Below are 27,773 nucleotides of genomic sequence, written 5' to 3' on the forward strand. Positions count from 1 at the left end.
ACATGATATGTCGCCATCTGCTAGAGATTTACTTTAACTATCACAGGAAGTAGGTTGCATCCTTGTGATGATACCCAACGAGGGAGAGGACTGTCGCAGGATTTTACTCAGCATAAGGAATGCCCATCAATTAATAGTTGCAAAACATTGATGGCTAGCAACCGATGTCCGATAAATGTTTGCCATCGATGACTGAGTGGAACCAAATAGTGTCCCCCTCTCCTGCCCCTGGCAGCCCACTAAGCCCCACACCTATTTTTTAATTAGCCCATGGCCCGGCCAACACCTGCCCGTGGTGGCCATCGAGTGGTGCAAACCATTGATGGTTCACAAGTGATGGTTATGTATCATTGATGGTTATCCCCGATGGTAACATCGATGGCAACCTTCAATGGAGAACCCAACGATGGCCATCCCTAGTCAGCAAATGTTCTGTACACTTTCTCTGAGTGGCCACTCAACCATGATGCACTGTGGGCTGTGGTGCCCATTTACCAACGAGTTTTAGCTAATTAAAACTCATTGCTTATGATACATGGTGCTCCAGCCAATCAGCCCCCAGCTGTCATGTGTTTGAAAAAAATGACAATTGGGAGCTGATTGGCTGGAGCACAATTTATCATATGCAATACATTTAAATACCTACAACTTGTTGATAAATGGGCCGCTGTTTATTTAGACAGCAAGTTGTCCACCATCAAACTTAGAAAGTATAGAGTGTACTTGTGGTTTCGGTCACTAATTGGTTTGTTCCCCACTTGTTGCACGGTTACCGCTACACACAGGCCTACAGTTGCCTTGGCAACAGACAAATCCAGGTGCCTTCCCCCTTTCTGCAGGCTTACATTGGCACACGGACCCCTTTTCTCCCCCCCCCCCCCCCCCCCCCATCAGAGGGGGGGATGTTGGGCCTTGAAGCTTTTACCATTGAGTCCTTTTCATTAGAGATGAGCGGGTTCGGTTTCTCTGAATCCGAACCCGCACGAACTTCATGTTTTTTTTCACGGGTCCGAGCGACTCGGATCTTCCCGCCTTGCTCGGTTAACCCGAGCGCGCCCGAACGTCATCATGACGCTGTCGGATTCTCGCGAGACTCGGATTCTATATAAGGAGCCGCGCGTCGCCGCCATTTTCACACGTGCATTGAGATTGATAGGGAGAGGACGTGGCTGGCGTCCTCTCCATTTAGATTAGAAGAGAGAGAGAGAGAGAGATTGACCTGATTTACTGGAGCTTAGGAGTACTGTAGAACTGTAGAGAGTGCAGAGTTTACTAGTGACTGACCACAGTGACCACCAGACAGTGCAGTTTTATTTAATATATCCGTTCTCTGCCTGAAAAAAACGATACACAGTGACTCAGTCACATACCATATCTGTGTGCACTGCTCAGCCCAGTGTGCTGCATCATCTATGTATATATCTGACTGTGCTCACACAGCTTATAATTGTGGGGGAGACTGGGGAGCAGTGCCAGTTATAGGTTATAGCAGGAGCCAGGAGTACATATTATTATTAAAATTAAACAGTGCACACTTTTGCTGCAGGAGTGCCACTGCCAGTGTGACTGACCAGTGACCTGACCACACTGACCACCAGTATAGTTAGTAGTATAGTATACTATATTGTGATTGCCTGAAAAAGTTAAACACTCGTATCTGACTGTGCTCAGCTCACACATCTTATAATTGTGGGGGAGACTGGGGAGCACTGCAGTGCCAGTTATAGGTTATAGCAGGAGCCAGGAGTACATATTATTATTAAAATTAAACAGTGCACACTTTTGCTGCAGGAGTGCCACTGCCAGTGTGACTGACCAGTGACCACCTGACCACACTGACCACCAGTATAGTTAGTAGTATAGTATACTATATTGTGATTGCCTGAAAAAGTTAAACACTCGTCGTGTGACTTCACTTGTGTGGTGTTTTTTTTTTATTCTATAAAAAACTCATTCTGCTGACAGACAGTGTCCAGCAGGTCCGTCATTATATAATATATACCTGTCCGGCTGCAGTAGTGATATATATATATTTTTTATATCATTATTTATCATCCAGTCGCAGCAGACACAGTACGGTAGTTCACGGCTGTAGCTACCTCTGTGTCGGCACTCGGCAGTCCGTCCATAATTGTATACCACCTACCCGTGTTTTTTTTTTCTTTCTTCTTTATACATACATACTACTACTACATCTCTTTATCAACCAGTCTATATTAGCAGCAGACACAGTACAGTACGGTAGTCCACGGCTGTAGCTACCTCTGTGTCGGCACTCGGCAGTCCGTCCATAATTGTATACCACCTACCCGTGTTTTTTTTTTCTTTCTTCTTTATACATACATACTACTACTACTACATCTCTTTATCAACCAGTCTATATTAGCAGCAGACACAGTACAGTACGGTAGTCCACGGCTGTAGCTACCTCTGTGTCGGCACTGGGCAGTCCGTCCATAATTGTATACCACCTACCCGTGGTTTTTTTTTCTTTCTTCTTTATACATACATACTACTACTACTACATCTCTTTATCAACCAGTCTATATTAGCAGCAGACACAGTACAGTACGGTAGTCCACGGCTGTAGCTACCTCTGTGTCGGCACTGGGCAGTCCGTCCATAATTGTATACCACCTACCCGTGGTTTTTTTTTCTTTCTTCTTTATACATACATACTACTACTACATCTCTTTATCAACCAGTCTATATTAGCAGCAGACACAGTACAGTACGGTAGTCCACGGCTGTAGCTACCTCTGTGTCGGCACTGGGCAGTCCGTCCATAATTGTATACCACCTACCCGTGGTTTTTTTTTCTTTCTTCTTTATACATACATACTACTACTACATCTCTTTATCAACCAGTCTATATTAGCAGCAGACACAGTACAGTACGGTAGTCCACGGCTGTAGCTACTTCTGTGTCGGCACTCGGCAGTCCGTCCATAATTGTATACCACCTACCCGTGGTTTTTTTTTCTTTCTTCTTTATACATACATACTACTACTACATCTCTTTATCAACCAGTCTATATTAGCAGCAGACACAGTACAGTACGGTAGTCCACGGCTGTAGCTACCTCTGTGTCGGCACTGGGCAGTCCGTCCATAATTGTATACCACCTACCCGTGGTTTTTTTTTCTTTCTTCTTTATACATACATACTACTACTACATCTCTTTATCAACCAGTCTATATTAGCAGCAGACACAGTACAGTACGGTAGTCCACGGCTGTAGCTACTTCTGTGTCGGCACTCGGCAGTCCGTCCATAATTGTATACCACCTACCCGTGGTTTTTTTTTCTTTCTTCTTTATACATACATACTACTACTACATCTCTTTATCAACCAGTCTATATTAGCAGCAGACACAGTACAGTACGGTAGTCCACGGCTGTAGCTACCTCTGTGTCGGCACTGGGCAGTCCGTCCATAATTGTATACCACCTACCCGTGTTTTTTTTTTCTTTCTTCTTTATACATACATACTACTACTACATCTCTTTATCAACCAGTCTATATTAGCAGCAGACACAGTACAGTACGGTAGTCCACGGCTGTAGCTACCTCTGTGTCGGCACTCGGCAGTCCATCCATAATTGTATACTAGTATCCATCCATCTCCATTGTTTACCTGAGGTGCCTTTTAGTTGTGCCTATTAAAATATGGAGAACAAAAATGTTGAGGTTCCAAAATTAGGGAAAGATCAAGATCCACTTCCACCTCGTGCTGAAGCTGCTGCCACTAGTCATGGCCGAGACGATGAAATGCCAGCAACGTCGTCTGCCAAGGCCGATGCCCAATGTCATAGTACAGAGCATGTCAAATCCAAAACACCAAATATCAGTAAAAAAAGGACTCCAAAACCTAAAATAAAATTGTCGGAGGAGAAGCGTAAACTTGCCAATATGCCATTTACCACACGGAGTGGCAAGGAACGGCTGAGGCCCTGGCCTATGTTCATGGCTAGTGGTTCAGCTTCACATGAGGATGGAGGCACTCAGCCTCTCGCTAGAAAAATGAAAAGACTCAAGCTGGCAAAAGCAGTAGCACCGCAAAGAACTGTGCGTTCTTCGAAATCCCAAATCCACAAGGAGAGTCCAATTGTGTCGGTTGCGATGCCTGACCTTCCCAACACTGGACGTGAAGAGCATGCGCCTTCCACCATTTGCACGCCCCCTGCAAGTGCTGGAAGGAGCACCCGCAGTCCAGTTCCTGATAGTCAGATTGAAGATGTCAGTGTTGAAGTACACCAGGATGAGGAGGATATGGGTGTTGCTGGCGCTGGGGAGGAAATTGACCAGGAGGATTCTGATGGTGAGGTGGTTTGTTTAAGTCAGGCACCCGGGGAGACACCTGTTGTCCGTGGGAGGAATAGGGCCGTTGACATGCCTGGTGAAAATACCAAAAAAATCAGCTCTTCGGTGTGGAAGTATTTCACCAGAAATGCGGACAACAGGTGTCAAGCCGTGTGTTCCCTTTGTCAAGCTGTAATAAGTAGGGGTAAGGACGTTAACCACCTCGGAACATCCTCCCTTATACGTCACCTGCAGCGCATTCATAATAAGTCAGTGACAAGTTCAAAAACTTGGGCCGACAGCGGAAGCAGTCCACTGACCAGTAAATCCCTTCCTCTTGTAACCAAGCTCACGCAAACCACCCCACCAACTCCCTCAGTGTCAATTTCCTCCTTCCCCAGGAATGCCAATAGTCCTGCAGGCCATGTCACTGGCAATTCTGACGAGTCCTCTCCTGCCTGGGATTCCTCCGATGCATCCTTGCGTGTAACGCCTACTGCTGCTGGCGCTGCTGTTGTTGCTGCTGGGAGTCGATGGTCATCCCAGAGGGGAAGTCGTAAGCCCACTTGTACTACTTCCAGTAAGCAATTGACTGTCCAACAGTCCTTTGCGAGGAAGATGAAATATCACAGCAGTCATCCTGTTGCAAAGCGGATAACTGAGTCCTTGACAACTATGTTGGTGTTAGACGTGCGTCCGGTATCCGCCGTTAGTTCACAGGGAACTAGACAATTTATTGAGGCAGTGTGCCCCCGTTACCAAATACCATCTAGGTTCCACTTCTGTAGGCAGGCGATACCGAGAATGTACACGGACGTCAGAAAAAGACTCACCAGTGTCCTAAAAAATGCAGTTGTACCCAATGTCCACTTAACCACGGACATGTGGACAAGTGGAGCAGGGCAGGGTCAGGACTATATGACTGTGACAGCCCACTGGGTAGATGTATGGACTCCCGCCGCAAGAACAGCAGCGGCGGCACCAGTAGCAGCATCTCGCAAACGCCAACTCTTTCCTAGGCAGGCTACGCTTTGTATCACCGCTTTCCAGAATACGCACACAGCTGAAAACCTCTTACGGCAACTGAGGAAGATCATCGCAGAATGGCTTACCCCAATTGGACTCTCCTGTGGATTTGTGGCATCGGACAACGCCAGCAATATTGTGTGTGCATTAAATATGGGCAAATTCCAGCACGTCCCATGTTTTGCACATACCTTGAATTTGGTGGTGCAGAATTTTTAAAAAAACGACAGGGGCGTGCAAGAGATGCTGTCGGTGGCCAGAAGAATTGCGGGACACTTTCGGCGTACAGGCACCACGTACAGAAGACTGGAGCACCACCAAAAACTACTGAACCTGCCCTGCCATCATCTGAAGCAAGAAGTGGTAACGAGGTGGAATTCAACCCTCTATATGCTTCAGAGGTTGGAGGAGCAGCAAAAGGCCATTCAAGCCTATACAATTGAGCACGATATAGGAGGTGGAATGCACCTGTCTCAAGTGCAGTGGAGAATGATTTCAACGTTGTGCAAGGTTCTGATGCCCTTTGAACTTGCCACACGTGAAGTCAGTTCAGACACTGCCAGCCTGAGTCAGGTCATTCCCCTCATCAGGCTTTTGCAGAAGAAGCTGGAGGCATTGAAGAAGGAGCTAAAAGGGAGCGATTCCGCTAGGCATGTGGGACTTGTGGATGCAGCCCTTAATTCGCTTAACAAGGATTCACGGGTGGTCAATCTGTTGAAATCAGAGCACTACATTTTGGCCACCGTGCTCGATCCTAGATTTAAAACCTACCTTGGATCTCTCTTTCCGGCAGACACAAGTCTGCTGGGGTGCAAAGACCTGCTGGTGACAAAATTGTCAAGTCAAGCGGAACGCGACCTGTCAACATCTCCTCCTTCACATTCTCCCGCAACTGGGGGTGCGAGGAAAAGGCTCAGAATTCCGAGCCCACCCGCTGGCGGTGATGCAGGGCAGTCTGGAGCGACTGCTGATGCTGACATCTGGTCCGGACTGAAGGACCTGACAATGATTACGGACATGTCGTCTACTGTCACTGCATATGATTCTCTCAACATTGAAAGAATGGTGGAGGATTATATGAGTGACCGCATCCAAGTAGGCACGTCACACAGTCCGTACTTATACTGGCAGGAAAAAGAGGCAATTTGGAGGCCCTTGCACAAACTGGCTTTATTCTACCTAAGTTGCCCTCCCACAAGTGTGTACTCCGAAAGAGTGTTTAGTGCCGCCGCTCACCTTGTCAGCAATCGGCGTACGAGGTTACATCCAGAAAATGTGGAGAAGATGATGTTCATTAAAATGAATTATAATCAATTCCTCCGTGGAGACATTGACCAGCAGCAATTGCCTCCACAAAGTACACAGGGAGCTGAGATGGTGGATTCCAGTGGGGACGAATTGATAATCTGTGAGGAGGGGGATGTACACGGTGATATATCGGAGGATGATGATGAGGTGGACATCTTGCCTCTGTAGAGCCAGTTTGTGCAAGGAGAGATTAATTGCTTCTTTTTTGGTGGGGGTCCAAACCAACCCGTCATATCAGTCACAGTCGTGTGGCAGACCCTGTCACTGAAATGATGGGTTGGTTAAAGTGTGCATGTCCTGTTTATACAACATAAGGGTGGGTGGGAGGGCCCAAGGACAATTCCATCTTGCACCTCTTTTTTCTTTTATTTTTCTTTGCGTCATGTGCTGTTTGGGGAGGGTTTTTTGGAAGGGACATCCTGCGTGACACTGCAGTGCCACTCCTAGATGGGCCCGGTGTTTGTGTCGGCCACTAGGGTCGCTAATCTTACTCACACAGCTACCTCATTGCGCCTCTTTTTTTCTTTGCGTCATGTGCTGTTTGGGGAGGGTTTTTTGGAAGGGCCATCCTGCGTGACACTGCAGTGCCACTCCTAGATGGGCCAGGTGTTTGTGTCGGGCACTTGGGTCGCTGAGCTTAGTCACACAGCTACCTCATTGCACCTCTTTTTTTCTTTGCGTCATGTGCTGTTTGGGGAGTGTTTTTTGGAAGGGCCATCCTGCGTGACACTGCAGTGCCACTCCTAGATGGGCCAGGTGTTTGTGTCGGCCACTAGGGTCACTTAGCTTAGTCATCCAGCGACCTCGGTGCAAATTTTAGGACTAAAAATAATATTGTGAGGTGTGAGGTATTCAGAATAGACTGAAAATGAGTGGAAATTATGGTTTTTGAGGTTAATAATAATATGGGATCAAAATGACCCCCAAATTCTATGATTTAAGCTGTTTTTTAGGGTTTTTTGAAAAAAACACCCGAATCCAAAACACACCCGAATCCGACAAAAAAAATTCGGTGAGGTTTTGCCAAAACGCGGTCGAACCCAAAACACGGCCGCGGAACCGAACCCAAAACCAAAACACAAAACCCGAAAAATTTCAGGCGCTCATCTCTACTTTTCATGTCCCTTACAGTTGTCATGCAGCATCATTCTGACTAGCTGTCCAGACTGCACGATTGGGCAACAACTCTGCGGTGCCCAAATGACAAATTAAGTCCAACTGGGTCCATAGCCCCCTATTACTGTATTAGTAAAAGGAACCCCCCTCTATAACCACTGTAATAAAACAAAATATTGGGCGAGCGCACCTTTAAGGGCCTGATTCTGAGCCGAATTTGGACAGATTACATGGAGATCTGCAAACTGCACACATGCTGCAGAGAGTGGCCGCCACACTGGACATGGGCTGCACCATGCATAGGCAAATGGACGGAGAAAGACAGTGCAGATGGATCGGTCCGTTCATTGGTGGAGCCCTCTTTCTCAGAGATGGGTGTCTGTCAATGCACGGAACTGACCCATCTCATGGGAGTTTCATGGGCGTGTAGACCGACTTCTACACTTTTTTGCAATATGCGGGTGGAGATAGGAGCCCATTTTTTGATGCGGTGGGTGTAAGCCCCAACAGTAATGATGACGCCTCTAGTAACCGATGGAAAAACAGTGGGCGGGTCATCCTTCTGCATGAAGACGAATGGTTACTCGCATCAGCATAAAATAGCCAAGTGGCTGGACCTCAGAATCAGGTCTTACGTAGCAGTAGTCAATGCGCTAGCTCATGTAGCTGGACCTCACCTCTTCTTCAGAAGACCCGAACTGTGGGGAATAAAGCTATATAGGATATGTGGGCGCATATGTCGGGCAGGTACGGTCATCTTTCACTCCAAACCTTTGTTCTGCATTGGCTATTTGACCTTCTCCTTGTGTTCCACTCTGATATCTTGGGTCAACCCCATAACAATCTCTTCTCTCCGTCTTATCCTCTTTTCTCTTCCCTCTCTCCTAGGAATAGCTCCTGTAAGTAAGGACAGCTTAAAATACCTCCTCTCCCGCTGTGGTACAGGAAACGCCGTTTTCATCGTGGTGGGGGGAGCGGCGGAGTCTCTGCACAGCAATCCCGGAGAGCACGTAGTGACGCTGAGCGAGAGAAAGGGCTTTGTTAGGCTGGCCCTGGAGAATGGGTACGTAACAAAGGCCAGATGTCAGTCAAGCATTATGGCGTGAGGTGCTGCAACAAAAAAAAATTAAAAATGCATTTAAAATAATACTTAGCAAATGTAAAAGTTGAACATGACGCTCTGCATTCCGTGGGGGCAGCTAGCGCATCATTATTTTCTGTAATACTCCATAAATAGGTTTGGCAGCAATCCCGCAGTGCTCTGCAATAACCTTACAGAACAGGTGACTAGGCAGTGCACAAGTGCTTCCACTGCAATGTTCTCTGAAGCTCTGACTTCTATATTGCCTTTACTCACGCATTAGGGAATGTTCTAGCAATCGTGAAACTCTTATCGTACGTGGTTAGAACTGACGTGCTGTGACTTAAAGGGCCACTGAACCTAAAATATTAGCTGATCCCACAATTGTGCGACAGGCCTAAACACAGCCTGGACTCCTCTAATCCATCTTTACTTCTCTACCTGTGTTCTCCTGTCAGCCAATGACCTGCACCTATCATCCTCCCCTCACCATGACCGCTGTATGCTGTGGACTGCACCACTTCCACACAGGGGCGTAGCCAGAATATTATGGGCCCTATAGCAACATTATGAAAGGGCCCCCCCTCGAGTGCTTCTACAGAGACACCTCTGTCCACATCAGTTGTTCATTTTATGTCCTGTAGTAGTGCCTAGTTAATGTTTTGCCCCGTAGTAGTGCCCTATATCATTTTATGCCCCATAGTTGTGCCCTAGTTAATTTTATGCCCCATAGTAGTGCTCTAGTTAATGTTATGCCACGTAGTAGTGCCTTATTTCATTTTATGCCCCATAGCAGTGCCCTAGTTAATGTTTTGCCCCGTAGTAGTGCCTTATTTCATTTTATGCCCCATAGTTGTGCCCTAGTTAATTTTATGCCCCATAGTAGTGCTCTAGTTAATATTATGCCACGTAGTAGTGCCCTATTTCATTTTATGTCCCATAGTAGTGCCCTAGTTAATTTTTTTGCCCCATAGTAGTGCCGTAGATAATGTTATGCCCCATAATAGTGCCCTAATTAATTTTAATGTCCTATAGTAGTGCCCTGGTTAATGTTATGCCCCATAGTAGTGCCCTAGTTAATGTTATGTCCCAGAGTAGTGCCCTATTTCATTTTATGCCCCATAGTAGTGCCCTAGTTAATGTTATGCCCCATAGCAGTGCCCTAGTTAATGTTTTGTCCCGTAGTAGTGCCTTATTTCATTTTATGCCCCATAGTAGTGCCCTAGTTAATGTTATGCCCCATAGTAGTGCCCTAGTTAATGTTATGCCCCATAGTAGTGCCCTGGTTAATGTTATGCCCCATAGTAGTGCCCTAGTTAATGTTGTGCCACATAGTAGTGCCCTAGTTAATGTTATGCCATGTAGTAGTGCCCTAGTTAATTTTATGCCCCGTAGTAGTGCCCTAGGTAATATTATGCCCCATAGTAGTGCCCTAGTTAATGTTATGCCCCATAGTAGTGCTCTAGTTAATGTTATGCCCCGTAGTAGTGCCTTATTTCATTTTATGCCCCATAGTAGTGCCCTAGATAATGTTATGCCCCATAATAGTGCCCTAATTAATTTTAATGTCCTATAGTAGTGCCCTGGTTAATGTTATGCCCCATAGTAGTGCCCTAGTTAATGTTTTGTCCCGTAGTAGTGCCTTATTTCATTTTATGCCCCATAGTAGTGCCCTAGTTAATGTTATGCCCCATAGTAGTGTCTAGTTAATGTTATGCCCCATAGTAGTGCCCTGGTTAATGTTGTGCCACATAGTAGTGCCCTAGTTAATGTTATGCCCCATAGTAGTGCTCTAGTTAATGTTATGCCCCGTAGTAGTGCCTTATTTCATTTTATGCCCCATAGTAGTGCCCTAGATAATGTTATGCCCCATAATAGTGCCCTAATTAATTTTAATGTCCTATAGTAGTGCCCTGGTTAATGTTATGCCCCATAGTAGTGCCCTAGTTAATGTTTTGTCCCGTAGTAGTGCCTTATTTCATTTTATGCCCCATAGTAGTGCCCTAGTTAATGTTATGCCCCATAGTAGTGTCTAGTTAATGTTATGCCCCATAGTAGTGCCCTGGTTAATGTTGTGCCACATAGTAGTGCCCTAGTTAATGTTATGCCCCATAGTAGTGCTCTAGTTAATGTTATGCCCCGTAGTAGTGCCTTATTTCATTTTATGCCCCATAGTAGTGCCCTAGATAATGTTATGCCCCATAATAGTGCCCTAATTAATTTTAATGTCCTATAGTAGTGCCCTGGTTAATGTTATGCCCCATAGTAGTGCCCTAGTTAATGTTTTGTCCCATAGTAGTGCCTTATTTCATTTTATGCCCCATAGTAGTGCCCTAGTTAATGTTATGCCCCATAGTAGTGTCTAGTTAATGTTATGCCCCATAGTAGTGCCCTGGTTAATGTTGTGCCACATAGTAGTGCCCTAGTTAATGTTGTGCCACATAGTAGTGCCCTAGTTAATGTTATGCCATGTAGTAGTGCCCTAGTTAATGTTATGCCCCATAGTAGTGCCCTGGTTAATGTTATGCCCCATAGTAGTGCCCTAGGTAATGCTATGCCCCGTAGTAGTGCCCTAGTTAATGTTATGCCCCGTAGTAGTGCCCTAGTTAATGTTATGCCCCGTAGTAGTGCCCTAGTTAATGTTATGCCCCGTAGTAGTGCCCTAGTTAATGTTATGCCCCATTGTAGTGCCCTAGTTAATGTTATGCCCCATAGTAGTGCCCTAGTTAATGTTATGCCCCATTGTAGTGCCCTAGTTAATGTTATTCCCCGTAGTAGTGCCCCAGTTAATGTTATGCCCCATAGTAGTGCCCTAGTTAATGTTGTGCCACATAGTAGTGCCCTAGTTAATGTTATGCCCCATAGTAGTGCCCTAGTTAATGTTGTGCCACATAGTAGTGCCCTAGTTAATGTTATGCCCCATAGTAGTGCCCTAGTTAATGTTATGCCCCATAGTAGTGCCCTAGTTAATGTTGTGCCACATAGTAGTGCCCTAGTTAATGTTATGTCCCATAGTAGTGCCCTATTTCATTTTATGCCCCATAGTAGTGCCCTAGATAACGTTATGCCCATAATAGCACCCTAGTTAATTTTATGCCCCATAATAGCGCCCTAGATGTTTTGCTCATAGTAGTGCGATACTTAATTTTATGCCCCATAGTAGTGCCCTAGTTTATTTCATACCCCGTAGTAGTGACCGACTGTAGTACACATGACTTGGGTACGGGTTCCCGGTGCTTAGAATGCTGGCAGTGAGAAGACCGACACCGGCATCCTGACGTCCAGGATCCCTACACTGTTAGGGTGAGTATTCTAATCTTTTCCCTTCCCTCCCCCTAACCCTCCCTTACTGCAGCCTAGCCCTAACCCCCTGCAGCCTAGCCCTAACCCACTGCAGCCTAGCCCTAATCCACTGCAGCCAAGCCCTAACCCCCTGCAGCCTAGCCCTAACCCACTGCAGCCTAGCCCTAACCCACTGCAGCCAAGCCCTAACCCCCTGCAGCCTAGCCCTAACCCACTGCAGCCTAGCCCTAACCCACTGCAGCCTAGCCCTAACCCCCTGCAGCCTAGCCCTAACCCACTGCAGCCTAGCCCTAACCACCTGCAGCCTAGCCCTAACCCACTGCAGCCTAGCCCTAACCCCCTGCAGCCTAGCCCTAACCCACTGCAGCCTAGCCCTAACCCCCTGCAGCCAAGCCCTAACCCCCTGCAGCCTAGCCCTAACCCACTGCAGCCTAGCCCTAACCCACTGCAGCCTAGCCCTAACCCCCTGCAGCCTAGCCCTAACCCACTGCAGCCTAGCCCTAACCACCTGCAGCCTAGCCCTAACCCACTGCAGCCTAGCCCTAACCCACTGCAGCCTAGCCCTAACCCCCTGCAGCCTAGCCCTAACCCACTGCAGCCTAGTCCTAATCCACTGCAGCCAAGCCCTAACCCCCTGCAGCCTAGCCCTAACCCACTGCAGCCTAGCCCTAACCACCTGCAGCCTAGCCCTAACCCACTGCAGCCTAGCCCTAACCCACTGCAGCCTAGCCCTAACCCCCTGCAGCCTAGCCCTAACCACCTGCAGCCTAGCCCTAACTAACTGCAGGCACCCACTGCAGCCTAGCCCTAACCCCCTGCAGCCTAGCCCTAACCCACTGCAGCCTAGCCCTAACCCACTGCAGCCTAGCCCTAACCCCCTGCAGCCTAGCCCTAACCCACTGCAGCCTAGCCCTAACCCACTGCAGCCTAGCCCTAATCCACTGCAGCCTAGCCCTAACCCCCTGCAGCCTAGCCCTAACCCACTGCAGCCTAGCCCTAACCCCCTGCAGCCTAGCCCTAACCCACTGCAGCCTAGCCCTAACCCACTGCAGCCTAGCCCTAACCCCCTGCAGCCTAGCCCTAACCCACTGCAGCCTAGCCCTAACCCACTGCAGCCTAGCCCTAATCCACTGCAGCCTAGCCCTAACCCACTGCAGCCTAGCCCTAACCCCCTGCAGCCTAGCCCTAACATTCCCCCCACCACCCCTTAACATCCCTTCCAGCAGCCTAACCCTAACCTCCCTCTGATACTTACGTTTGGGATGTTGGCTGTTTTGATTCAGGCGTCGGCATTCTCACAGCTGTTGGGATTCCGGCTACAGTTTCCTGCCTGTCGGCATCCCACATGTCAGGATGCCAACTACATCCCATACACATTTTACCCTCACAGTGCCCCCAGTACATATTAGGCTACAATATAGCTCCTCAGTTCACAATATGCGACATTGTAGTGCTGCCAGACGACCTAGGTCTAGGGACCCATAAGTGACTGATGGATCCCAAAACAATAGCACCCCCTGCACCCACTATAGCTACTCTCATGGTTCCACCAATCCCCTAATCTTGTATTTCCTTCCCCATTATCTGCTCTAATACCAACCTTACGTCTGTGCTCACGTAGGAAAGTAGTATGGTGGGTGCTTCATACACCTGCCCCAACATGGCCGCCATGGTGTGCATTTTGACTGGATTGTGAGTGAAACAAGCCTGGCTCATTATAATACTTCTTATTTTCTATCAGGGCAGACCTGGTTCCGGTGTATTCCTTTGGTGAGACCGATATCTATGAGCAGCTGCATTTCCCGGAGAATTCGTGGCGCCGGAAGCTGCAGATCTTCTTCAAGAATTACATGGGCTTTGCCCCCTGTCTTTTTATAGGCACGGGGGTGTTCGGCGAGGGCACGTGGGGTCTCAACCCTTTCCCTCGACCACTTACTACTGTGGGTAAGTAACAGGTAACAATGAGGCTGTGGCCAGGTGTGTTTCCGGGAGGAGCCAAATGACACAGAAAACAAGACAATGCTATACAATAATATAGTATTATTATTATTATTATTGTTATTGTTATTATTATTATTATTATTATTATTATTATTATCTGTTGTTTGCATGGCATAGCCTAGTGTCTATACATGGAAAACGTACAATGACACACAAGTGATGCAATATAAAAAAGTACAAAGGAAAAAATCAAACAGTGAAATAGTTAAACAACAAAGGGCCCTGATACAGAGATGGACGCAAACCCACGTTTTACGCAGCCGAGCAATTATCGCCCCGCGATGGCCTTGTGACTGTGGACGCAGAGAGGATATATTCACAAAGTGATTGACAGTCAGGGACCATTTTGGGGCGGTTATGGGGAGTGACGTAAAAAATGCAGGAGTGTCTCGCCCGTTTTTGTTGTTGTTTGGGGGCGTGTCTTAGCCTGCTGCTGCGATCCCAGTGTATTGCTTTGCCCAGGGCCTACAGTGACGTTTGGTTTGCAGGATTACCTCCTTGGCGTGACTGGACTTGCAATATGGCGCTGTCCTAGTAATGCTTTCTGCGTTTATGAACTGGGAGTTAATACAGTATGCACATGAGCTGCTATCGGCCTGCTCATGCGCAAGCCGCTAGTGACGAAGAGGGATCTTTGGATCCCTCCCCAGTGACTTTCAATAGCCAAAGCGCAATAGCCAAAAACTACTGTGTCCCTATTCATACATATAAAGATCAATCCATGCAGTATGTGATGCAGTAATCCTCAAATAATGGCATTTTTCCATATGATACCCCCACCCACCTCTCTGTCCATAGACACATGCAGCCATTAAGCCAGGCATTCCCAACCTTGGTTCTCAAGGCCCACTAACAGTCCAGGTTTGAGTGATATCCAGGCTTCAGCACAGATGGTTAAATCAAAATAATGAGGTACTAATTAAGGAATGCCTGCACTAAGCTATTGCCTACATTGGCATAGCAATAGCCCCCGCAGACCCCACGGTGGCTTGTGGGCGCTGGGGATCTGGGGGGTGGGGGTGGGGGGGGGGGGCTATTGCTACGCCCCTGCCTGGACCTGGAGAAGGTTGTCTGCTTTCCCGTCACATTTGCCCCCATTGAAAATGTCTCTCCCAAAACGGCCGCTGCCTCAGAAGAGACAGTTACTAAGGATGAGGAGGAGGCAGCCATTTTGGGAGGGACATTTTTAATTTTATAATGGGGGCAGGCGCAACAGGACAGCAGATCTGTGGCAGCAGGGGGATGCGGAATCCCCTGACAACGAGCAGAACGCAAGACAACCAGCAGGATATTTTCAGTGGGGGCAGGTGTGACGGGACCGCAGGCCCACGGTGTCGGCCAGAGAGGGGTAATCCCCTGACAACGAGCAGTCTCCCTGACAACAAGCGGGGAGTGTGTGTGTGTGTGTGTGTGTGTGTGTGTGGGGGGGGGGGGGGGGGGGCATACAAAACCTTTTGGGCAGGCGGGCACACACCTTTGCAAAAACTGCCAGTTCGTTGCCAAGGCTGTTTGTGAGCATCGCCCAGAGGGTGGGTTACCTCACCCAGTTAAACCTCTTGTTTGGACACAGTGCTGGTTTACCGGAAGCAACTGCACAATACCATTACACATGATGAGTAAGCTGGGCAGGCTGACTGCCTCTGAGATCATGCCTTCCAAACATCCATTATTTCCCACACAGGGATTGCATTTGCAGAGTGAAAGCTTCTATTCTCCCTGGGACCCACTGAGGTGACCGAGAGTTTAAACTGGTTTATGGGAACAAAAGTTTTTGTCATTAATGGCCAACTTGATTGCATTGAGTAATCTAAGGGGAAGAGGATGTAGATACAGGTTATAAACAGATCTCATACGCCATTAATAATTAGTACCCACATGGCTAGTAATTTAGCATTACATAGCCGAGAGAGAAAAGTGGGCATAGTGGGTGGGATTAACCTGTAATAATGCCTGGTACTTATCTATTGCCAAATATATCCCTCTTTCCTGGGAATGAGTAGCACTGATGGTGGCAGTCTCCAGACCCCTATGCTGATAAAAAAAAATGTGCCCCCCCCCCCCAAAAAAAAAAAGAATCAAGGGGAAAGGGACATGGCTTAACAACAGATGGGCGTGGTCTTGCTGAAATGGGCGGGGTCGTGCAGGAAAATACTTCCTTACACCATATTATGCCCCAAACAGTAATGCCCCTAGCATCAATACCCACAAAGTAATGCCCCTTGCACCTTATTATGCCACACACAGTAATGCCCCTTGTTATGCCTCTCACAGTAATGTTATGCCTGCACTGCACCTTAAAATTGTGATTGCCACTGTACCTGCTCATTGTCAGGGGTTGTTTCGTGCCTGTATGTAAGCCCCTTTATGAACATACCCCTGACAGCATGCTTTTTCCATTGCGCGCCTCCCTGGGCTCCGTCTATTAAATGTCCCTGCCAAAATGGCCGCCGCCTCCTCTAGCATCCTTCAAAACTGTCAAAACTGTCCTCTCTCAGGTAGCGGCCATTTTGGGAGGGGCATAGAAAATACTGCACAGTGGGGGTCATTCCGAGTTGATCGCTCGCTAGGAGTTTTTAGCAGCCATGCAAACGCTATGCCGCCGCCCTCTGGGAGTGTATGTTAGCTTAGCAGAAGTGCGAACGAAAGAATCGCAGAGCGGCTACAAATTTATTTTGTGCAGTTTTAGAGTAGCTCCAAACCTACTCCTAGCTTGCGATCACTTCAGACTGTTCAGTTCCTGTTTTGACGTCACAAACACGCCCTGCGTTCGGCCAGCCACGCCTGCGTTTTTCCTGGCACGCCTGCGTTTTTTCGAACACTACCTGAAAACGGTCAGTTGACACACAGAGACGCCCATTTCATGTCAATCACTCTGCGGCCAGCAGTGCGACTGAAAAGCTTCGCTAGACCTTGTGTGAAACTACATCGTTCGTTGTAATAGTACGACGCGCGTGCGCATTGCGCCGCATACGCATGCGCAGAAGTGCCGTTTTTTTGCCTTATCGCTGCACAGCGAACGAAAGCAGCTAGCGATCAACTCGGAATGACCCCCAGTGTGCACACAATTGCCGCAGGACAGATGGGCCCCCTGTGCGATTGTACAGCTGGCCCGGCCCTAGAAAACGGCACTGTGACAACTAAAATATGACAACTGCGATACATCATGCCATTTATCAGGTATACCAGTGTTAATGCCGGTATGTATCTGGAAATGTGATTAAGTTAGTGAAGGACAGTTCTACCGATAAGAGTATGATGTGCAAGCCGCAGGGGACACCTGGCAGGAATCCGATTAGTTCCCTCTCAGGAAGAATATGAAAGATGCCCTTAAGCTTCTACTTGGTATCGCTACCTACCAGTGGCGAAACTAGCGAGCGGTGGGCCCAGGTGCGACAAAATGTTTTGCCCCCCCCCCCCCCCCCCCCCTCATCGCATTCAAGTCCACCCCCTCACCCCTGGAGAGGATCTGGTGAGGGGGACCTGCTCAGGGCCAGAGAAATGGATACCTAGCAACAGTGCCGTAACTAGACATTTTAGCACTGTGTGCAAGAAACGGCATCGGAGCCCCACGCCTGCATGTAAAACAGGGGCAGTGCGCGCCGTAGGTGCGCGCAAAAATACATAGGGGCGTGGCTTTGTGGGGAAGGGGTGTGGCCACAAAATAATACCAATTCATAAAACGGTGCACAGTAGTCTCCATTATTCAAATTGCGCCGCACAGTAACACCACTACACCAGGTAGAGACCCTTTTACACCTTACGGCGGACAGATTCCCCTTTTTACACATTACGGCAGACAGCGTCCCCTTTTTACACATTGCGGCAGACAGCGTCCCCTTTTTACACATTGCTGCAGACAGCGTCCCCCTTTTTACACATTGCGGCAGACAGCGTCCTCTTTTTACACATAACGGCAGACAGCGTCCCCTTGTTACACATAACGGCAGACAGCGTCCCCTTGTTACACATTACGGCAGACAGCGTCCCCTTGTTACACATTACGGCAGACAGCGTGCCCTTGTTACACATTACGGCAGACAGCGTGCCCCTTTTACACATTACGGCAGACAGCGTGCCCTTGTTACACATTACGGCAGACAGCGTACCCTTTTTACACATTACGGCAGACAGCGTGCCCTTGTTACACATTATGGCAGACAGCGTGCCCTTGTTACACATTACGGCAGACAGCGTGCCCTTTTTACACATTACGGCAGACAGCGTGCCCTTTTTACACATTACGGCAGACAGCGTGAACTTTTTACACATTACGGCAGACAGCATGCCCTTGTTACACATTACGGCAGACAGCGTCCCCCTTTTTACACATTACGGCAGACAGTCCAGAAAGAAAGAAAGAAAGAAAGAAAGAAAGAAAGAAAGAAAGAAAGAAAGAAAGAAAGAAAGAAAGAATGAATTATACTTACTGTCTCCGCTGGCTCAGGCTCCTCGGTGCAGCTTCTGGCAGATCACGATTCCCGGGCAGGAGAGAAGGAGGAGGAGGGAGGTGGAGGAGGGAGCCGCAGCAGCGCTGCATTATTGGTGGAGGCGCTGCTGCTGCTGTCCCTCTGCTTCACTATAGGCTGTTCTCCGCCGCTGTGAATGCTGGGATGCGCTTCACAGCGGCGGAAGACAGCCTATAGTCAAGCAGAGGGACAGCAGCAGCAGCGACTCAACCAATAAAACAGCGCTGCTGCGGCTCCCTCCTCCACCTCCCTCCTCCTCCTTCCCCCCGTGTCCGCTGCGCTCCTCTCCTCTCCGGGCGGCTGTGTGCTGCGGGCAGCGGTTGCCCGCAGCACACAGCGGCATGTAATGAGTCAGTTTGACTCATTACATGCTTTGGGCCCCTGGACAGTGGCGGGCCCCAGTGCAACGCACTGGTTGCACTGGCGGTAGTTCCGCCTCTGCTACCTACACATGGCATTGCCTACCGGGCCCAAGCTTGGGAAAGTATCACATTCTGGAGCTTGGAACATATGGGAATGCATTTTTTTTAACTTTTGTCCGCATTTTCAAACTGAAATTGGGCCACAAGAGATGCGAATTTGGGTGCCGTTGCTGACAACGAAATGCGGCGCAAACTGCAACCTTTCGCATTTCATTCGATTGACCCCATAGAGTTTAGCCGCTTTTAACCAATCAGAAAAGCTTTCCCACACTCTGACCAATCAGAGCAAAGCCACTCTGAATTAGCAAATTAGTAATAATTCACTCTGCGCTGCGTATTACTGACACCTGAGTGAGATGATCTGCGCTGTGTATTACTGACGACTGAGTGAGATGATCTGCGCTGTGTATTACTGACATCTGAGTGAGATGCTCTGTGCCGTGTATTACTGACATTTGAGTGAGATGCTCTGTGCTGTATATTACGGACATCTGAATGAAACGTTCTGCGCTGTGTGTTACTGACATCTGAGTGAGATGCTCTGCGCTGTGTATTACTGACATCTGAGTGAGATGCTCTGCGCTTCGTATTACTGACATCTCATTTAGATGCCCTGCACTACGTATTACTGATATCTGAGTGAGATGCTTTTCGCTGCGTATTACTGATATCTGAGTGAGATGCTTTTCGCTGCGTATTACTGACATCTGAGTGAGATGCTTTGCGTTGCGTATCACTGACATCTGAGTTAGATGCTCTGCGCTGCATATTACTGACATCTGAGTGAGATGCTCTGCGCTGCATATTACAGATATCTGAGTGAGATGCTCTGCGCTGCGTATTACTGACATCTGAGTGAGATGCTCTGCGCTGCGTATTACTGACATCTGAGTTAGATGCTTTGCACTACGTATTACTGACATCTCAATGAGACGCTCTGCGCTGCTTATTACTGACATCTGAGTGAGATGCTCTGCGCTGCTTATTACTGACATCTGAGTGAGACGCTCTGCGCTGCATATTACTGACATCTGAGTTAGATGCTCTGCACTACGTATTACTGACATCTGAGTGAGACATTCTGCGCTGCGTATCACTGACATCTGAGTTAGATGCTCTGTGCTGCATATTACTGACATCTGAATGAGATTCTCTGTGCTGTGTATTACTGACTTCTGAGTGAGATGCTCTGCGCTGCTTAATACTGACATCTGAGTGAGACGCTCTGCGCTGCATATTACTGACATCTGAGTGAGACGCTCTGCGCTGCACATTACTGACATCTGAGTGAGATGCTCTGCGCTGCATATTACTGATATCTGAGTGAGATGCTCTGCGCTGCATATTACTGATATCTGAGTGAGTTGCTCTGCACTACGTATTACTGACATCTGAGAGGGAGACGTTCTGCGCTGCATATTACTGACATCTGAGTGAGACATTCTGCGCTGCGTATCACTGACATCTGAGTTAGATGCTATGCGCTGCATTTTACTGACATCTGAGTTAGATGCTATGCGCTGCATTTTACTGACATCTGAGTTAGATTCTCTGTGCTGCGTATTACTGACATCTGCGTGAGATGCTCTGCGCTGCATATTACTGACATCTCAATTAGATGCTCTGCGCTGCGTATTACTGACATCTGAGTGAGTTGCTCTGCGCTGCATATTACTGACATCTGAGTGAAACGTTCTGCGCTGCATATTACTGACATCTGAGTGAGACGATCTGCGCTGCGTATTACTGACATCTGAGTGAGATGCTCTGCGCTGCGTATTACTGACATCTGAGTTAGATGCTTTGCGCTGCTTATTACTGACATCTGAGTGAGACGCTCTGCGCTGCATATTACTGACATCTGAGTGAGATGCTCTGCGCTGCATATTACTGATATCTGAGTGAGACGCTCTGCGCTGCATATTACTGACATCTGAGTGAGATGCTCTGCGCTGCATATTACTGATATCTGAGTGAGACGCTCTGCGCTGCGTATTACTGACATATGAGTGAGATGCTCTGCGCTGCATATTACTGACATCTGAGATAGATGCTCTGCGCTGCATATTACTGACATCTGAGTTAGATGCTCTGTGCTGCATATTACTGACATCTGAATGAGATTCTCTGTGCTGTGTATTACTGACATCTGAGTGAGACGCTCTGCGCTGCATATTACTGACATCTGAGTGAGACGCTCTGCGCTGCACATTACTGACATCTGAGTGAGATGCTCTGCGCTGCATATTACTGATATCTGAGTGAGACGCTCTGCGCTGCATATTACTGATATCTGAGTGAGACGCTCTGCGCTGCGTATTACTGACATCTGATTGAGATGCTCTGCGCTGCATATTACTGACAGCTGAGTTAGATGCTCTGCACTACGTATTACTGACATCTGAGTTAGATGCTCTGCACTACGTATTACTGACATCTGAGTGAGAAGCTCTGCGATGCATATTACTGACATCTGAGAGGGAGACGTTCTGCACTGCATATTACTGACATCTGAGTGAGACATTCTGAGCTGCGTATCACTGACATCTGAGTTAGATGCTCTGCGCTGCATTTTACTGACATCTGAGTTAGATGCTCTGCGCTGCATATTACTGACATCTGAGTGAGATGCTCTGCGCTGCATATTACTGACATCTGAGTTAGATTCTCTGTGCTGTGTATTACTGACATCTGCGGGAGATGCTCTGCGCTGCATATTACTGACATCTCAATTAGATGCTCTGCACTATGTTTTACTGACATCTGAGTGAGACGCTCTGAGCTGCGTATTACTGACATCTGAGTGAGTTGCTCTGCGCTGCATATTACTGACATCTGAGTGAGACGTTCTGCGCTGCATATTACTGACATCAGAGTGAGACGTTCTGCACTGTGAATTACTGACGTCTGAGTGAGATGCTCTGCACTGCTTATTACTGACATCTGAGTGAGATGCTCTGCGCTGCATATTACTGACATCTCAGTGAGATGCTCTGCACTACGTATTACTGACATCTCAGTGAGATGCTCTGCACTACGTATTACTGACATCTGAGTGAGATGCTCTGCGCAGCATATTACTGACATCTGAGTTAGATTCTCTGTGCTGTGTATTACTGACATCAGAGTGAGACGTTCTGCACTGTGTATTACTGATGTCTGAGTGAGATGCTCTGCACTGCTTATTACTGACATCTGAGTGAGACGCTCTGCGCTGCATATTACTGATATCTGAGTGAGTAATCTGTGTTGCATATTACTAACATCTGAGTGAGATGCTCTGCGCTGCGTTTTACTGACATCTGAGTGAGACGCTCTGCGCTGCATATTACTGACATCTGAGTGAGACGCTCTGCGCTGCATATTACTGACATCTGAGTGAGACGCTCTGCTCTGCATATTACTGACATCTGAATGAGATGATCTGCATTGCGTATTACTGACATCTGAGTGAGATACTCTGCGCTGCATATTACTGACATCTGAGTGAGACATTCTGCGCTGCGTATAACTGACATCTGAGTTAGATGCTCTGCGCTGCATATTACTGACATCTGAGTTAGATGCTCTGCGCTGCAGATTACTGACATCTGCGGGAGATGCTCTGCGCTGCTTTTTACTGACATCTCGTTTAGATGCTCTGTACTAAGTATTACTGACATCTGAGTGAGACGCTCCGCTCTGCATATTACTGACATCTGAGTGAGACGCTCTGCGCTGCGTATTACTGACATCTGAGTGAGATGCTCTGCACTGCATATTACTGACATCTGAATGAGATTCTCTGTGCTGTGTATTACTGACATCTAAGTGAGACGCTCTGCGCTGCATATTACTGACATCTGAGTTAGACGCTCTGCGCTGCGTATTACTGACATCTGATTGAGATGCTCTGCGCTGTATATTACTGATATCTGAGTTAGATGCTCTGCACTACGTATTACTGACATCTGAGTGAGACGTTCTGCGTTGCATATTACTGACATCTGAGTGAGACATTCTGCGCTGCATATTACTGACATGTGAGTGAGACATTCTGCGCTGTGCATCACTGACATCTGAGTTAGATGCTCTGCGCTGCATATTATTGACATCTGAGTTAGATGCTCTGCGCTGCATATTACTGACATCTGAGTGAGATGCTCTGCGCTGCATATTACTGACATCTGAGTTAGATTCTCTGTGCTGTGTATTACTGACATCTGCGTGAGATGCTCTGCGCTGCTTATTACTGACATCTCATTTAGATGCTCTGCACTATGTATTACTGACATCTGAGTGAGACGCTCTGCGCTGCGTATTACTGACATCTGAGTGAGATGCTCTGCACTCCATATTACTGACATCTGAGTGAGACGTTCTGCGCTGCATATTACTGACATCTGAGTGAGACGTTCTGCACTGCGTATTACTGACGTCTGAGTGAGATGCTCTGCACTGCTTATTACTGACATCTGAGTGAGACGCTCTGCGCTGCATATTACTGACATCTGAGTGAGAAATCTGTGCTGCATATTACTAACATCTGAGTGAGATGCTCTGCGCTGCGTTTTACTGACATCTGAGTGAGACGCTCTGCTCTGCATATTACTGACATCTGAGTGAGACGCTCTGCGCTGCATATTACTGACATCTCAGTGAGACGCTCTGCTCTGCATATTACTGACATCTGAATGAGACGCTCTGCGCTGCGTATTACTGACATCTGAGTGAGATGCTCTGCGCTGCATATTACTGACATCTGAGTGAGACATTCTGCGCTGCATATTACTGACATCTGAGTGAGACATTCTGCGCTGCGTATCACTAACATCTGAGTTAGATGCTCTGCGCTGCATATTACTGACATCTGAGTGAGATGCTCTGCGCTGCATATTACTGACATCTGAGTTAGATTCTCTGTGCTGCGTATTACTGACATCTGCGTGAGATGCTCTGCGCTGCTTTTTACTGACATCTCATTTAGATGCTCTGTACTATGTATTACTGACATCTGAGTGAGACGCTCTGCTCTGCATATTACTGACATCTGAGTGAGACGCTCTGCGCTGAGTATTACTGACATCTGAGTGAGATGCTCTGCGCTGCGTATTACTGACATCTGAGTGAGACATTCTGCGCTACATATTACTGACATCTGAGTTAAATGCTCTGCGCTGCATATTACTGACATCTGAGTGAGACATTCTGCGCTGCATATTACTGACATCTGAGTTAGATGCTCTGCGCTGCATATTACTGACATCTGAGTTAGATGCTCTGCGCTGCATATTACTGACATCTTAGTGAGATGCTCTGCGCTGCATATTACTGACATCTGGGTTAGATTCTCTGTGCTGTGTATTACTGACATCTGCGTGAGCTGCTCTGCGCTGCTTATTACTGACATCTAGTTTAGATGCTCTGTACTATGTATTATTGACATCTGAGTGAGACGCTCTGCACTATGTATTACTGACATCTGAGTGAGACGTTCTGCACTGAATATTACTGACATCTGAGTGAGACGTTCTGCACTGCGTATTACTGACGTCTGAGTGAGATGCTCTGCACTGCTTATTACTGACATCTGAGTGAGACGCTCTGCGCTGCGTATTACTGACATGATTGAGAAGCTCTGCGCTGCATATTACTGACATCTGAGTTAGATGCTCTGCACTACGTATTACTGACATCTGAGTGAGACGCTCTGCGCTGCGTATTACTGACATCTGAGTGAGATGCTCTGCGCTGCATATTACTGACATCTGAGTGAGACGTTCTGCGCTGCATATTACTGACATCTGAGTGAGATGCTCTGCTCTGCATATTACTGACATATGAGTGAGACGCTCTGCGCTGCGTATTACTGACATCTGAGTGAGATGCTCTGCACTGCATATTACTGACATCTGAGTGAGACATTCTGCGCTGCATATTACTGACATCTGAGTGAGACATTCTGCGCTGCATATTACTGACATCTGAGTGAGACATTCTGCGCTGCGTATCACTGACATCTGAGTTAGATGCTCTGCGCTGCATATTACTGACATCTGAGTTAGCTGCTCTGCGCTGCATATTACTGACATCTGAGTGAGATGCTCTGCGCTGCATATTACTGACATCTGAGTTAGATTCTCTGTGCTGTGTATTACTGACATCTGCGTGAGATGCTCTGCGCTGCTTATTACTGACATCTCATTTAGATGCTCTGTACTATGTATTACTAACATCTGAGTGAGATGCTCTGCGCTGCGTATTACTGACATCTTAGTGAGATGCTCTGCGCTGCATATTACTGACATCTGAGTGAGACGTTCTGCGCTGAATATTACTGACATCTGAGTTAGACGTTCTGCACTACGTATCACTGACATCTGAGTGAGATGCTCTGCACTGCTTATTACTGACATCTGAGTGAGACGCTCTGCGCTGCGTATTACTGACATCTGATTGAGATGCTTTGCGCTGCATATTACTGACATCTGAGTTAGATGCTCTGCACTACGTATTACTGACGTCTGAGTGAGATGCTCTGCACTGCTTATTACTAACATCTGAGTGAGACGCTCTGCGCTGCGTATTACTGACATCTGATTGAGATGCTTTGCGCTGCATATTACTGACATCTGATTGAGATGCTTTGCGCTGCATATTACTGATATCTGAGTTAGATGCTCTGCACAACGTATTACTGACATCGGAGTTAGATGCTCTGCACTACGTATTACTGACATCTGAGTGATATGCTCTGCGCTGCGTATTACTGACATCTGAGTGAGACGTTCTGCGCTGCATATTACTGACATCTGAGTGAGATGCTCTGCACTGCATATTACTGACATCTGAGTTAGATTCTCTGTGCTGTGTATTACTGACATCTGCGTGAGATGCTCTGCGCTGCTTATTACTGACATCTCATTTAGATGCTCTGCACTATGTATTACTGACATCTGAGTGAGACGCTCTACGCTGCGTATTACTGACATCAGAGTGAGATGCTCTGCGCTGCATATTACTGACATCTGAGTGAGACGTTCTGCGCTGCATATTACTGACATCTGAGTGAGACGTTCTGCACTGCGTATTACTGACGTCTAAGTGAGATGCTCTGCACTGCTTATTACTGACATCTGAGTGAGACGCTCTGCGCTGCATATTACTGACATCTGAGTGAGAAATCTGTGCTGCATATTACTAACATCTGAGTGAGATGCTCTGCGCTGCATATTACTGACATCTGAGTGAGACGCTCTGCGCTGCATATTACTGACATCTGAGTGAGACGTTCTGCACTGAATATTACTGACATCTGAGTGAGACGCTCTGCGCTGCGTATTACTGACATCTGATTGAGATGCTCTGCGCTGCATATTACTGACATCTGAGTTAGATGCTCTGCACTACGTATTACTGACATCTGAGTGAGACGCTCTGCGCTGCGTATTACTGACATCTGAGTGAGATGCTCTGTGCTGCATATTACTGACATCTGAGTGAGACGTTCTGCGCTGCATATTACTGACATCTGAGTGAGATGCTCTTCTCTGCATATTACTGACATATGAGTGAGATGCTCTGCGCTGCATATTACTGACATCTGAGTGAGATGCTCTGCATTGCATATTACTGACATCTGAGTGAGACATTCTGCGCTGCATATTACTGACATCTGAGTGAGACATTCTGCGCTGCATATTACTGACATCTGAGTGAGACATTCTGCGCTGCGTATCACTGACATCTGAGTTAGATGCTCTGCGCTGCATATTACTGACATCTGAGTTAGATGCTCTGCGCTGCATATTACTGACATCTGAGTGAGATGCTCTGCTCTGCATATTACTGACATCTGAGTTAGATTCTCTGTGCTGAATATTACTGACATCTGCGTGAGATGCTCTGCGCTGCTTATTACTGACATCTCATTTAGATGCTCTGTACTATGTATTACTGACATCTGAGTGAGATGCTCTGCGCTGCGTATTACTGACATCTGAGTGAGATGCTCTGCGCTGCATATTACTGACATCTGAGTGAGACGTTCTGCGCTGAATATTACTGACATCTGAGTTAGACGTTCTGCACTGCGTATTACTGACGTCTGAGTGAGATGCTCTGCACTGCTTATTACTGACATCTGAGTGAGACGCTCTGCGCTGCGTATTACTGACATCTGATTGAGATGCTTTGCGCTGCATATTACTGACATCTGAGTTAGATGCTCTGCACTACGTATTACTGACATCGGAGTTAGATGCTCTGCACTACGTATTACTGACATCTGAGTGATATGCTCTGCGCTGCGTATTACTGACATCTGAGTGAGAAGTTCTGCGCTGCATATTACTGACATCTGAGTGAGACATTCTGCGCTGCGTATCACTGACATCTGAGTTAGATGCTCTGCGCTGCATATTACTGACATCTGAGTTAGATGCTCTGCGCTGCATATTACTGACATCTGAGTTAGATGCTCTGCGCTGCATATTACTGACACCTGAGTGAGATGCTCTGCACTGCATATTACTGACATCTGAGTTAGATTCTCTGTGCTGTGTATTACTGACATCTGCGTGAGATGCTCTGCGCTGCTTATTACTGACATCTCATTTAGATGCTCTGCACTATGTATTACTGACATCTGAGTGAGACGCTCTACGCTGCGTATTACTGACATCTGAGTGAGATGCTCTGCACTGCATATTACTGACATCTGAGTGAGACGTTCTGCGCTGCATATTACTGACATCTGAGTGAGACG

General features: G+C 47.4%; 1 protein-coding gene across 2 annotated transcripts in view; it reads left to right on the forward strand.

Annotated features, from left to right (window-relative positions):
- The window catches only part of MOGAT3 (monoacylglycerol O-acyltransferase 3), an 81,610-nt gene that overhangs the window by 33,088 nt on the left and 20,749 nt on the right, over window positions 1-27,773 (forward strand). For both annotated transcript variants that reach the window (XM_063930157.1, XM_063930158.1), the window contains 2 exons: window positions 8,643-8,817; window positions 13,880-14,082. In XM_063930157.1, the coding sequence (XP_063786227.1) occupies window positions 8,643-8,817; window positions 13,880-14,082 (378 nt within the window). The remainder of the gene's footprint in view (window positions 1-8,642; window positions 8,818-13,879; window positions 14,083-27,773) is intronic.

Source organism: Pseudophryne corroboree, chromosome 6 (genome assembly GCF_028390025.1).
Source record: "Pseudophryne corroboree isolate aPseCor3 chromosome 6, aPseCor3.hap2, whole genome shotgun sequence".
Taxonomy (NCBI): domain Eukaryota; kingdom Metazoa; phylum Chordata; class Amphibia; order Anura; family Myobatrachidae; genus Pseudophryne; species Pseudophryne corroboree.